Genomic DNA, 12,984 nt, shown 5'->3' with positions numbered 1-12,984 from the left:
GCGTTCTTGTGGTTTCAGATAGATGCTCTGGAAATTATACCCTGAGATCTGGATGATTAAGTATGTAGCCATACTGTCAGATTCCCATTGTAATTCCAGTCGGCATTGCTGGCACGGCCGTGGACGTTCAACACCTCCTAAGCTCCATGACATTTTAGTTTGGAAATCAGGATAGGAGGTAGTCCATTCAGCCCCTTGAACAGTTCCACCTTGTTGCCGCTCGGCAACTGCAGAGAAAACTTGGGCGGGATTCTCCAATAATGGGGCTATGCTCCCAGCCCAGCGTCAAAACGCGGGCGAATCACTCTGGACTTTCCTGAAGAAAATCCAGAGTGATTCCCCTACCTGCAGGGCCCCGGAGTAGTCCTCGCAGCTCCGGCTGCCGGTACAGGGCCCTGCACTTCCAGTCAGGGGTCCGCGCATGTGCACGGCGTCGGCCGCCCTGCGGGACATGGCGGACCCACACCGCGGATCGGCAGTTAAAAGATAGGCCCCCCCTCCTCGAGATCGCGCTCGCCCGCGGGTCGGTGGCCCCCGATCGATAGCCCCGTCTGTGAGGATCCTCCCGCCCCCCACCAGGGCAGCCGCGGACTGAGTCCGCAGCCACCACGCCGGGTTTCCGACGGGTGGGACCATGAGAGACCCACGCCGTCGGGAACTCAGACAGTTACACTTGGACCCGAGCCGCATAGACCGTGCACGCGCAATTCTCCGGTCGCGGGAGCGGCGTCGCGCCAAATTTCGGGTCTGACACCCATTTTCCGCCCCCATGCCGATTGCGATTTCGGTGCGGAGGCTCAGAGAATCCCACTCCCTGGACGAGATTCTCCACTCCCGTGCCGGTTGGGAGAATTGCCTGGGCCGCCAAAATTTCCCGCGACGCCGGTCCGACGCCCTCCCGCGATTCTCCCAAGCGGCGGGAACGGCCCCGTCAAGTTCCACGGGCCGCAGGACGGAGAATCGCCGGAGACACCCAAAATGGCGATTCTCCGGCACCCCCGCTATTCTCAGGCCCGGCAGTTCCCCTGCCGCCGTCCACACCTGGTCGCTGCCGTCGGGAACAGCGCGGGAACGCTGGGGGGGTGCGGCCTGCGGGGGGGGGGGGGGGGGGGGGGATCCTGCACCGGGGGGTACCTCAAATGTGGGATGGCCCGCGATCGGTTCCCACCGATCGTCGGGCCGTCCTTTCTGAAGGAGGACCTCCTTCCTTCCGTGGCTCCGCAAGATCCGTCCACCATCTTCTTGCGGGGCGGACGCATGCGTGGGCGACGCCAGTTATGCAGTGCCGGCCGCGTCATGTATGCGGCGCCGCCTTTACGCAGCGGCAAGGCCTGGCGCGTGTAGGTGACGCGGCCCCGCTCCTAGCCCATTATCGGGCCCTGAATCGGTCGGGATAGGGGCCGTTTCGCGCCGTCGAGGTTCACGACGGCATGGGCACTTCATCGTGGGAGTGGAGAATCCCGCCCCTATCTTTGATTTCTCACACAGAACAGTCAAAAGCCATAAAGACCAGTGGGTGTGTTGCAGATGAGCAATTCTTAAATGTTATGATCTATGCAAAATCAGAGGCCAGATTGTCAATGCCTTGGCAGATGGAGCAGTTTTCAAAGACTAGCTAGCATTTAGATCAGATTTTCATGTTGTTTCCAAGAATGCAAGTGTTACCATAAGACCACAGATTCATTACCCTCTGAGAAAAAAAATTCCCCCTCATCCCTGTCTTAAATGGGACCCCTTACTCTGAGAGTATGCCGCCTGGTCCTGGACTCTCCCACAAGAGGAAGAATCCTCTTAGCATCTACCCTGTCAAGTACCCTGAGAATCCTATAATGTCCATAAGGTCACCTCTCATTCTTCCAAACTCCAATGAGTACAGGCCCAACCTACTCAGCCTTTCCACATAGGAAAATCCCTCCACACCAGGGATCAACCTAGTGAAGCTTCTCTGCACCGCCTCCAATGGCAGCACATCTTTCGTTAGATAAGGGGACCAAAACTGTTCACAGTATTCCAGGTGTGGTCTAACTAGTGCCTTGTATAGTTTTAGCAAGACGTCCCTATTTTTATACTCCATTCCCTTTGAAATAAAGGCCAACATTCAATTTGCCTTCCTAATTACCTGCTGAACTTGCATGCTAACTTTTTGTGGTTTAGAAACGAGGTCCCCCAAATCCGCTGCAGTTTTCTGCAGTCTTTCTCCATTTCCTGGTTCCCCATTATTATTTACCCAGTCTTATTCTCTAGAGGACCCATGTTCACTTTGACCTCTACCTTCCTTTTTATATATTTAAAGAAGCTCGTGTTGCCCTTTTTTATACTACTTGCTAGTTCACCCTCATAGTTTATCTTCTCCCTCTTTTTTTTGGTCATCTTTTATTGGTTTATAAAATGTTCCTCAATCCTCTGTCTTTGCCACAGTACATGTTTTTTTTCTTTCAGTTTATGACTATTCTTCACTTCCTTGGTTAACCCTGGTTGATTAATTCCCTTCCAAGAATCCTCCTTCCACACTGTTGCGGTGGGACAAATAAATATTTTACCCATGCAAAATCCAGACAAGATATAAACATGATGGATTCAAAGGCGAGTTCTTCTCCCAGTAGCACTCCCTCACACAAGGATATCAAACACCCTGCCTCATCAGAAGTTTAAATGCTGCCAAGCGAGGACTGTTGGGAGTGTAGTAGGCACTCAAGAGGGAATTAAAGTAATATTTGGAAAGAAGCAAGGCACAGAGTTCGGGGGAGAAGGCAGGAGGATAGCAGTAGGTGCAGGCATGAAGGGCCGAATGGCCTCCTGTGCTAAACAACTCTGTTTTGGGAGATAGATAGGTGTTAGAAGCTTCAAGCTGCCTCTTTACAGCAACCATGAGTTAAGTTCCAGAGACCTTTCAAAGGTAATTATTTCCATTGGGTGATGATGAGGTAGAAATGTTGAGTGCACTCAGATTACATTCCTCCGTGCGCTTTTTTAAGCATGCATTTACCCAATTATTTTAAATGGCCTACAATCTTCCTAAATATAACAGATTGAGAAATGTAGTATGAGCCTGTTACTTATTACTGTTTGAAATTCAGCAATTGGAAAATATATACGTCAGCCCCATTTCTGTTGTCTCTGGTCAAAGTTTTACCACGTGATATGCAAGAGGGGAAAGCATTAGATCCAATGAAACAAAAAATAGTAAAATCAATTGTTGTGAATTATTCCACATTCATTTTATCATGACCATTTTCTTCAGACAATGCACAGTATCCCTGCTTGCCTTGGCAATGTGACCTTGAATAACAAGCCCCTGGACATAGAGAGGCCAGTTTCCATCCTTACTGTGGGCAGGTGTTACACCGCTGCCCAGGAGGGCACATTCTTCGATGGCACAGGATTTGCTGCCCTAGGTAAGCGGAGTTAAATGTTAATGTTTAATACAATGTCTGCTTTATACTTGAAGATACTTGTCAATGTCCCAAAAATCCAAAACTTAGTTTATTGTACAGTGGATTTATCTTCATTTACTCCAATGTGTCCTCAGCCACGAGTCATGTTATGGAATTTGGAAAGATATTGCATCTGGAAATGATCATTATCTCACATCTTCTGCCAGTCAAACAGTATCAGTACCTTTCATCACTTTAATATTGACCCTCTTTGAGAGAACATTAGCAGGCACCCAAGTAGTACACTCCCTTTTTTGATGGGTTTTGTGTAGGTCTTCCTGCACTTTGACACGGATTGCCTTATTAACTGAGGAATTGTGTATGAAGCTGAATATTGTGTGACTGTTCACTAACAGCCCAACTCAGGTGATGAGGAAGTTTTTGATGAAGCCATAGAACGTAGTTGGACCTAGGACCTAGCCCTCCATGGTGTTCCACTTCAGCACTCTCAAATGTAATAAAATGTCCCAAGTGTTTCATATAGGAGAGCACAGATGCTCGGTAATAGATAATAGATATATGCTGTTATGGGCGAGGTGTTTTCAGAACCCCAAAATGTATCATGGAGTTCAACCAACCTCTCCCTTTAATGGATTTGTTGCTTTTCCGAGCACACGGCTTGTTCTCTAGGTGTGGAATTACAATTATGGACACATGGGTTTTAAAACACAAAACAATGTTTATTCCATGAACTCAACTTAACATCTTAAATAAACATCAGATCTCTTAACACCCCTTACTTCAAAGATAACTCAGAAAATATTGCAACAGTAAATAATTCCTCAAAATGTTCCTTCAAACTTCCAAGAGACTTAACACCTTTAAACAAAATCACATCAGGTTAAAAGCTTTACTATTATGAGTTTAAATCACCCAAATGATCCAGAGATAGTCTTACATGGCAGAGATCCAGCTCACTGCAAACACAGACACTCCCCAAGCTCTTTTCAAACTTGCAGCTCTCTGGAAACACACAGACACACACAAGCTGCTTTTTAAACTGCAAAACTAAACTGCAAAATGGCTGACCCGACCTCAGCACCACCCACTCTCTGACATCACTGTTTTCTTAAAGGTACATTGCTTAAACATCCAGTTCTTAAAGGTACTCTCACATGACATGCTGAAACACAACCATTTTAAATACTTTAAAAAGTCTATTCACCTGATCATGATCTGCACAGAAAAGCATTGAACGTTGCTGCAATTTTACTCAGTTTGCTTCAAATCCTTCAGGAAGCTCATAGATATTCTGGACACTTCAGGACATGACAGCTAATTTAGCCACTGCACTCCATTGGATGGAAGAGACACAGCAGCAACAGATGGGGTCCCTTCTGGGGGTGTAATGGAACTTTTTGGCATCCACAAAGGTGGAGGGCTGCTGGCATGCTCGTTTTGCCAATGGGTCAATAGCCCTTTTACCTCCCTCCAGTTTACTGAGGAACGGTGGGTAAGGAGACTGGGCTTTTCCAGAAAGGCTGGCACAGACTGGAACAGCCTCTCAAGTACAGACTTGACCACAGTGTAGTCACCAGGGAGCTTGCCAGTGAGAATAGCCTTAAAAAGCTATAGAGGCGTTATCTCCTTCAAAGGTCAACTGATAGAGGATCACTGCTACTGTGTTAATCAGGTCTGAAAACTGCCATGATGCCTACATAGTGCCAGTCTTCCAGCCCCCTCACTCTTTGACCCAACACAGCAAGTCAGAGGCTGACTGCTTCAGGACAGCGAATATCCTCTTTGCATCTGACTCAGGATTCTTCTCTGAATCTCTATCCCACCCCCTAAGGTGTGATTGACACCAAGCCATCATTTTCAAGCAGAGCACTGAGTGCTCAGACAATACTCCTACTGCCTGGGTATCTCTGGAAGTAGTTCAGTTCTGCAGTACAGATAATTGACCGGGGCATCAACTAAACTACTCCTGGCAGACCCTCGCCCAGCACCCCCCCCCAACCCCCCCCCCCCCCCCCCCCCCCCATCTCTCTCTCTCCCCATCCACCCATCCTCTATCTCAGATTGACGTTTCCAGGAGGGTATCCCAGATTACAGCCATCCGCTCTGTTAGGGATGGAATGGATGTTGGTGCTTCAGTGACCTAGGCAAAGAGGAAATGGATAATGGTCAGCACAACACAGGAGGATTAGCTAGAGTCTCGTAAGAGTTGCTGCCTTTATGTGCAAATGTCTGAGGAAAGAGAAATAAGGAGACTTGCTGTGTTTGTGGCCTGCAGCCTCACCGTACCCAACCCTTCTTACGCTGCCTGCACCAAGGTCTCACAGAGGCATTTCTGCATTGAAAGAAGGCTCATTGAGTCCAGGCTGACTCTCTGTTGAGCAATTCAGTCAGCCCCATTCTCTTTCCCTGTGGCCCTTCAATTCCCTCAAGTGACCATCCAGCAGGATTTACCATAGAATTTACAGTGCAGAAGGAGGCCATTCGGCCCATCGAGTCTGCACCGGCTCTTGGAAAGAGCACCCTACCCAAGGTCCACACCTCCACCCTAGCCCCATAACCCAGTAACCCCACCCTACACTAAGGGCAATTTTGGACACTATGGGCAATTTAGCATGGCCAATCCACCCAACCCGCACATCTTTGGACTGTGGGAGGAAACCGGAGCACCCGGAGGAAACCCACGCACACACGGGGAGGATGTGCAGACTCCGCACAGACAGTGACCCAAGCCGGAATCGAACCTGGGACCCCAGAGCTGTGAAGCATTTGTGCTATCTACAATGCTACCGTGCTGCCCCCGGTTAGGATCAGCAGATTTTTCTTCCATATTGGGGTGAGATGGATGGTTCGTTCCACAAATGGATGGACCACTGCACAGCCGTCCCTGGTCACAGTAAAATAGCAGCATTGGCAAAAAAAATGGTCAATATGTCACATTGTGTGAAAAATCAAAGATGTTCTTTGAGAAAGACCGCAGTTTCTTGTTACAGAATAAACTCTCTGACCTTTCAGCAACCTGAACAGTGAACTAAGCATCTTTTGGGGTTTTCTTTTTGCAGTGAAAGAAGGTTACAAAGTGAGGTCTGATGTCGTTGTTACATTTGAGTTCCGCAGTACGTCCCGGAACGCGGTACTGCTCGGAATCAGCAGTGCTAAGGTGGATGCAATTGGATTGGAGATTGTAAATGGCAAGGTGAGAAAGAATTCCTGCTTTCCCGTTCTAGATTCATTCAACGGACTGCATATCCCAGGCAGGCAATTGAGATCAGTCAGTCTTTGATTGTGATAGTCTGATGGCGAATTGAAAGGTTTTTGTCATTATAGTCTATAGTTGGTGACATCAGTGGCCAAATGCTTATTGTGCCCATGTGACTTCCTAACTAGTAGGGAAAGGAATACTGTCTCAATACCTTTAAGTGTCCAATTACTTGTGCTTCCAGCAAACTGTGAATGAACAAGCAGCTACCATCAAATTCAACCAATGAACTTTCATTTCCAGCATCCATTGGTGACCATACTGGTCTTCGCAATGTTTTCCATTTGATGGAAGTGCAATCAGACAGCATCAATAATGGGCAGCCAATCCACAATGCCAATTATATGTTGGACGGCAAGTTGACAGTGTCCAGTTGACATTACAGAAAGCATTAGAGAGCGTTCAGAGGCTGACGCGTAGGCTGCTTCTAGAAATTAGAAGTGATCGGTGGGATTTACTGGCTGGTCATGCCGGCGGGAAGTTCTGGTCCCACGCCGGTGCACGGGGTGCAGTCAACGGGAAATCCCATTGACAATGGCGGAACCCCCACAACTCATGGTTACCTCAGGGAACCACATATTAGACTGAGGCTAGCTTTCTCTCTCTAATATGCAGTTTTGCCAAAAAGTGATCCTGCCCATAATGGGCGGGTTCCACAAAACGACGTCTCGCAAGATCACGTTAGATCTCACGAGGTGTAGGCGCTGGAGGGATGAGTCACCGGGCTAGCAGATTGGCTAGTCAAGGGAGTCAGGTGGGGGGGGGGGAGAGAATACAGCCATAGATGGCAGGGGTGAGGTTATCGGGAGATGTTGCTTTGGGGGGGGGGGGAGTTATTCTGCTGACATGGAAGGGGCCTGAAGTAGGTAATGGAGAGGAGGTCGGGGGTGGAGGCGGCCAAGAGCGGCGCGGCGCATGGGCCGGGGGCAGGCCTAAGAAAGGTTATGGCTGACCGGCGTGGGGGGGGGGGCATGTGCCCCCCCAACCAGGCTGATCACCTGGAATGTCAGAGGACTAAATGGGCCAGTTAAAAGGACACGTGTGTTCGCGCACTTGCGGGCTCTAAAGACGGACGTAATTATGTTGCAGGAGACACTTTTGAAAGTGTCGGACCAGACTAGGCTAAGGAAGGGCTGGATCAGCCAGGTCTCCCACTCGGGCTTGGATTCTAAGTCCAGGGGGGGTAGCAATTATGATCAATAAGCGGGTTAAATTTGAGGCGGAGTGCGTAATGCAGACGGCGGGGGGGGAGGAGAGTGGTGCTGGTGAACATATATGCTCCGAACTGGGACGACGCTGGCTTTATTAAAAGAGTGCTGGGGAAGATCCCAGACCTGGACTCACGCAAGTTGATGATGTGGGGGGACTTTAATACGGTCCTCAACCCGGGGCTAGACCGGTCATGTCCCAGAAAAGGTAGGCTCCCAGCAACGACAAGGGAGCTGAAACAGTTCATGGAGCAAATGGGGGCAGTGGACTCATGGAGAGCCGGACAGCCGATGGGAAGGGGCTACTCGTTCTACTCGCATGTTCATAAAGTATATTCTAGGATTGATTTCTTTATCTTGAGCAGGGACTGTGTAGGGGAGGTAAAGAATACGGAATACTCGGCAATCGCTATCTCGGACCATGCCCCACATTGGGTGGACCTGCAGGTCAGTGGGGCAAATTACCAACGCCCGCAATGGAGATTAGACGTAGGATTGCTGTCGGAGGAGGGGATATGTGAGAGACTGCGGAAGTGTATGCAAAATTACTTGCGGGTGAACGATACGGGGGAGGTTTCAGCAGTGACCCTGTGGGAGGCGCTGAAGGCAGTAATGAGGGGGGGAGCTGATCTCAATTCGGGCTCACAGGGATAGGACGGACAGAGCAGAAATGGATAGATTGGTTAAGGAGATTCACCGGATAGACGAGGAGCATGCGGGGACCCCGGGGGAGGACCTACTCAGGGAGAGATGGAGACTGCAGGCAGAACTGGGAGTGCTATCCACGAGTAGAGCCGTGGAGCAGCTTAGGAAGGCAAGTGGCGTGGTGTATGAGCGTAGGGAGAAGGCCAACAGATTGCTAGCGCAGCAACTCAGGAAGAGGGAGGCGGCCAGGGAAATAAGTAGGGTGGTGGACGGGGAGGGGAGCAGAGTGGAGGACCCATCAGGACTGAATAAGGTGTTTCGGGACTTCTATAGTAAGCTGTACACTTCATAACCCCCGGAGGAGCCGGAGTAGATGAAACGGTTCCTGGACGGACTAACCTTCCCAAAAGTAGGCGGGGGACTAATGGACGGGCAGGGGGCCCCGATTAGAGCAGGAGGTACTGGGGGGCCTAAAGGCCATGCAGTCGGGGAAAGCCCCGGGACCGGATGGATACCCAGTAGAGTTTTACAAGAAGTTCTCGGAGATAGTGGGACCGGTCCTGACAAGGGTTTTTAATGAGGCGAGGGACAGACGGACCCTGCCTCCGACGATGTCGCAAGCCACCATCTCACTGATATTGAAGCGGGACAAGGACCTGGAATCCTGCGGGTCATACAGGCCTATCTCCCTGATCAATGTAGTTGCCAAGCTCCTGGCCAAGGTCCTGGTAATTAGAATTAAGGACTGCGCACCGGAGGTGATTGGGTCGATCAGACAGGGTTTGTGAAAGGCAGGCAGCTGACCGCTAACTTGAGAAGATTGCTTAATGTGATCATGTTGCCCCCGACGGGCAAGGACGTAGAGATGGTGGTGGCAATGGACGCTGAGAAGGCCTTCGGCCGGGTGGAGTGGGGCTATTTGTGGGAGGTACTCGGACGGTTCGGGTTCGGGGAGGGACTGGTTAATTGGGTCAGACTATTGCACCAGGCCCCAAAAGCTAGCGTAAGGACGAACAGGATAATGTCAGATTATTTCAGGCTACATCGCGGGACCAGGCAGGGGTGCCCACTCTCCCCGTTGCTGTTCGCGCTGGCTATAGAACCGTTAGCGATTGCGCTGAGAGCTGCAAAGGGGTGGAAGGGAATGATTGGGGCGGGGGGGGGTGGTGGAGCACAGGGTCTCTCTCTATGTGGACGACCTGCTCCTGTACGTGTCGGACCCACTGTCCGGGATGGAAAATATACTGGAAACATTGAGGAAGTTCGGCCGGTTCTCAGGATACAAATTAAATACGGCCAGGAGTGAGATGTTTGTGGTGCAGGCAAGGGGCCAGGAGAATAGACTGAAGAAGCTGCCATTCAGGCTGGTTGGGGAAAGTTTCCAGTACTTGGGGATACAGGTGGCATGAGACTGGGGCAGGTTGCATAAGTTAAATTTGACTAGAGTGGTGGAACAAATGAAGAGGGAGTTACGGAGATGGGATGCACTCAAGCTGTCACTTGCGGGGAGGGTGCAGACGGTAAAGATGACAATCCTCCCTAGATTCCTGTTCATCTTCCAGTGCCTCCTGATCTTTATCCCACGCTCCTTGGGCTTCATTCTCCGACCCCCCAGCGGGTCGGAGAATGGCCGTTGGCCGCCGTGAATACCGCCCCCGCCGGTTGCCGAAGTCTCCGGTACCGGAGATTGGGCGGGGGCGGGAATCGGGCCGCGCCGGTTGGCGGGACCCCCCGCTCAATTCTCCGGCCCGGATGGGCCGAAGTCCCGCCGAGAAATTGCCTGTCCCGCCGGCATAAATTAAAGTAGGTATTTACCAGCGGGACAAGGTGGCGTGGGCGGGCTCCGGGGTCCTGGGGGGGGCGCGGGGCGATCTGACCCCGGGGGGTGACCCCACGGTGGCCTGGCCCGCGATCGGGGCCCACCGATCCGCAGGCGGGCCTGTGCCGTGGAGGCACTCTTTCCCTTCCGCCTCCGCAACGGCCACCACCATGGCGGAGGCGGAAGAGACTCTCCCCACTGCGCATGCACGGGAAACTGTCAGCGGCCGCTGACACTCCCGCGCATGCGCCGCCCGGGGATGTCATTTCCGCGCCAGCTGGCGGGGCAACAAACGCCGTTTCCGCCAGCTGGCGGGGCGAAAATCCCTCCGGCGCCGGCCTAGCCCCTCAATGTCGGGGCTCGGCCCCCAAAGATGCGGGGCGGCGCGATGCCCGTCTGATTGGGGCCGTTTTGGGCGCCAGTCGGCGGACATCGCGCCGTTGGGGGAGAATTTCGCCCCTGCTTCAAAAGGACCGGCAAAATCTTCATGAGCTTTGTCTGAACATAGAACATAGAACATTACAGCGCAGTACAGGCCCTTCGGCCCTCAATGTTGAGCCGACCTGTGAAACCACTCTCAAGCCCATCTACACTATTCCCTTATCGTCCATATGTCTATCCAATGACCATTTGAATGCCCTTAGTGTTGGCGCGTCCACTACTGTTGCAGGCAGGGCATTCCACGCCCTTACTCAAGAAACTACCTCTGACATCTGTCCTATATCTATCTCCCCTCAATTTAAAGCTATGTCCCCTCATGCTAGACATCACCATCCGAGGAAAAAGGCTCTCACTGTCCACCCTATCCAATCCTCTGATCATCTTGTATGCCTCAATTAAGTCACCTCTTATCCTTCTTCTCTCTAACGAAAACAGCCTCAAGTCCCTCAGCCTTTCCTCATAAGATCTTCCCTCCATACCAGGCAACATTCTGGTAAAACTTCTCTACGCCCTTTCCAATGCTTCCACATCCTTCCTATAATGCGGCGACCAGAATTGCACGCAATACTCCAAATGCGGCCGCACCAGAGTTTTGTACAGCTGCAACATGACCTCATGGCTCCGAAACTCAATCCCTCTATCAATAAAAGCTAACACACCGTACGCCTTCTTAACAACCCTCTCAACCTGGGTGGCAACTTTCAGGGATCTATGTACATGGACACCGAGATCTCTCTGCTCATCCACACTGCCAAGAATCTTACCATTAGCCCAGTACACTGTCTTCCTATTATTCCTTCCAAAATGAATCACCTCACACTTTTCTACATGAAACTCCATTTGCCACCTCTCAGCAAAGAGCTGCAGCTTATCTATGTCCCTCTGTAACTTGTAACATCCTTCCGCAATGTCCACAACTCCACCGACTTCAGTGTCATTTGCAAATTTACTCACCCATCCTTCTACGCCCTCCTCCAGGTCATTTATAAAAATGACAAACAGCAGTGGCCCCAAAACAGATCCTTGTGGGACACCACTAGTAACTGGACTCCAGTCCGAACATTTCCCATCAACCACCACCCTTTGACTTCTTCCAGCTAGCCAATTTCTGATCCAAACTGCTAAATCACCCTGAATCCCATGCCTCCGTATTTTCTGTAGTAGCCTACCGTGGGGAACCTTATCAAATGCTTTACTGAAATCCATATACACCACATCAACTGCTTTACCCTCATCCACTGTTTGGTCACCTTCTCAAAGAACTCAATAAGGTTTGTGAGGCACAAAACCGTGTTGATTATCTCTAATCAAATTATTCCTTTCCAGATGATTATACATCCTATCTCTTATAAACCTTTCCAAGATTTTGCCCACAACAGAAGTAAGGCTCACTGGTCTATAGGAACCGGGGTTGTCTCTACTCCCCTTCTTGAACAAGTGGACAACATTTGCTATCCTCCAGTCTTCTGGCACTATTCCTGTAGACAAAGATGACTTAAAGATCAAAGCCAAAGGCTCAGCAATCTCCTCCTTAGCTTCCCAGAGAATCTTAGGATAAATCCCATCTGGCCCAGGGGACTTATCTATTTTCACACATTCCAGAACTACTAACACCTCCTCCTTATGAACCTCAAGCCCTTCTAGTCTAGTAGCCTGAATCTCAGTATTCTCCTTGACAACTTTGTCTTTTTCCTGTGTGAATACTGATGAAAAATATTCATTTAGCACCTCTCCTACCTCCTCGGACTCCAAGCACAACTTCCCACTACTGTCCTTGACTGGCCCTACTCTTACCCTAGTCATACGTTTATTCCTAACATATCTATAGAAAGCTTTAGGGTTGTCCTTGATCCTACCTGCCAAAGACTTCTCATGTCCCCTCCTGGCTTCTTAGCTCTCTCTTTAGGTCCTTCCTAGCTAACTTGTAACTCTCGAGCGCCCTAACTGAACCTTCATGTCTCATCTTTACATAAGCCTCCTTCTTCCTCTTGACAAGTGTTTCGACTGCTTTAGTAAACCACGGTTCCCTTGCTCGACCACTTCCTCTCTGCCTGACAGGTACATACTTATCAAGGACACACAGTAGCTGTTCCTTGAAGAAGCTCCACATTTCCACTGTGCCCATCCCCTGCAGTTTTCCTCTCCATCCGATGCATCCTAAGTCTTGCCTCATTGCATCATAATTGCCTTTCCACCAGATATAAGTCTTGCCCTGCGGTA

General features: G+C 50.4%; 1 protein-coding gene across 1 annotated transcript in view; it reads left to right on the top strand.

Moving 5' to 3' along the window:
• The window catches only part of lama1 (laminin, alpha 1), a 470,787-nt gene that overhangs the window by 436,922 nt on the left and 20,881 nt on the right, over positions 1-12,984 (top strand). Inside the window, exons 60-61 of the mRNA XM_072468337.1 lie at positions 3,242-3,395; positions 6,455-6,588. Of these exons, the coding sequence (XP_072324438.1) occupies positions 3,242-3,395; positions 6,455-6,588 (288 nt within the window). The remainder of the gene's footprint in view (positions 1-3,241; positions 3,396-6,454; positions 6,589-12,984) is intronic.

The sequence above is a fragment of the Scyliorhinus torazame genome, chromosome 11, assembly GCF_047496885.1.
Source record: "Scyliorhinus torazame isolate Kashiwa2021f chromosome 11, sScyTor2.1, whole genome shotgun sequence".
Lineage (NCBI taxonomy): Eukaryota > Metazoa > Chordata > Chondrichthyes > Carcharhiniformes > Scyliorhinidae > Scyliorhinus > Scyliorhinus torazame.
Note: the sequence above shows the minus strand (reverse complement) of the source record. Positions and strands in the feature narration are given on the sequence as shown.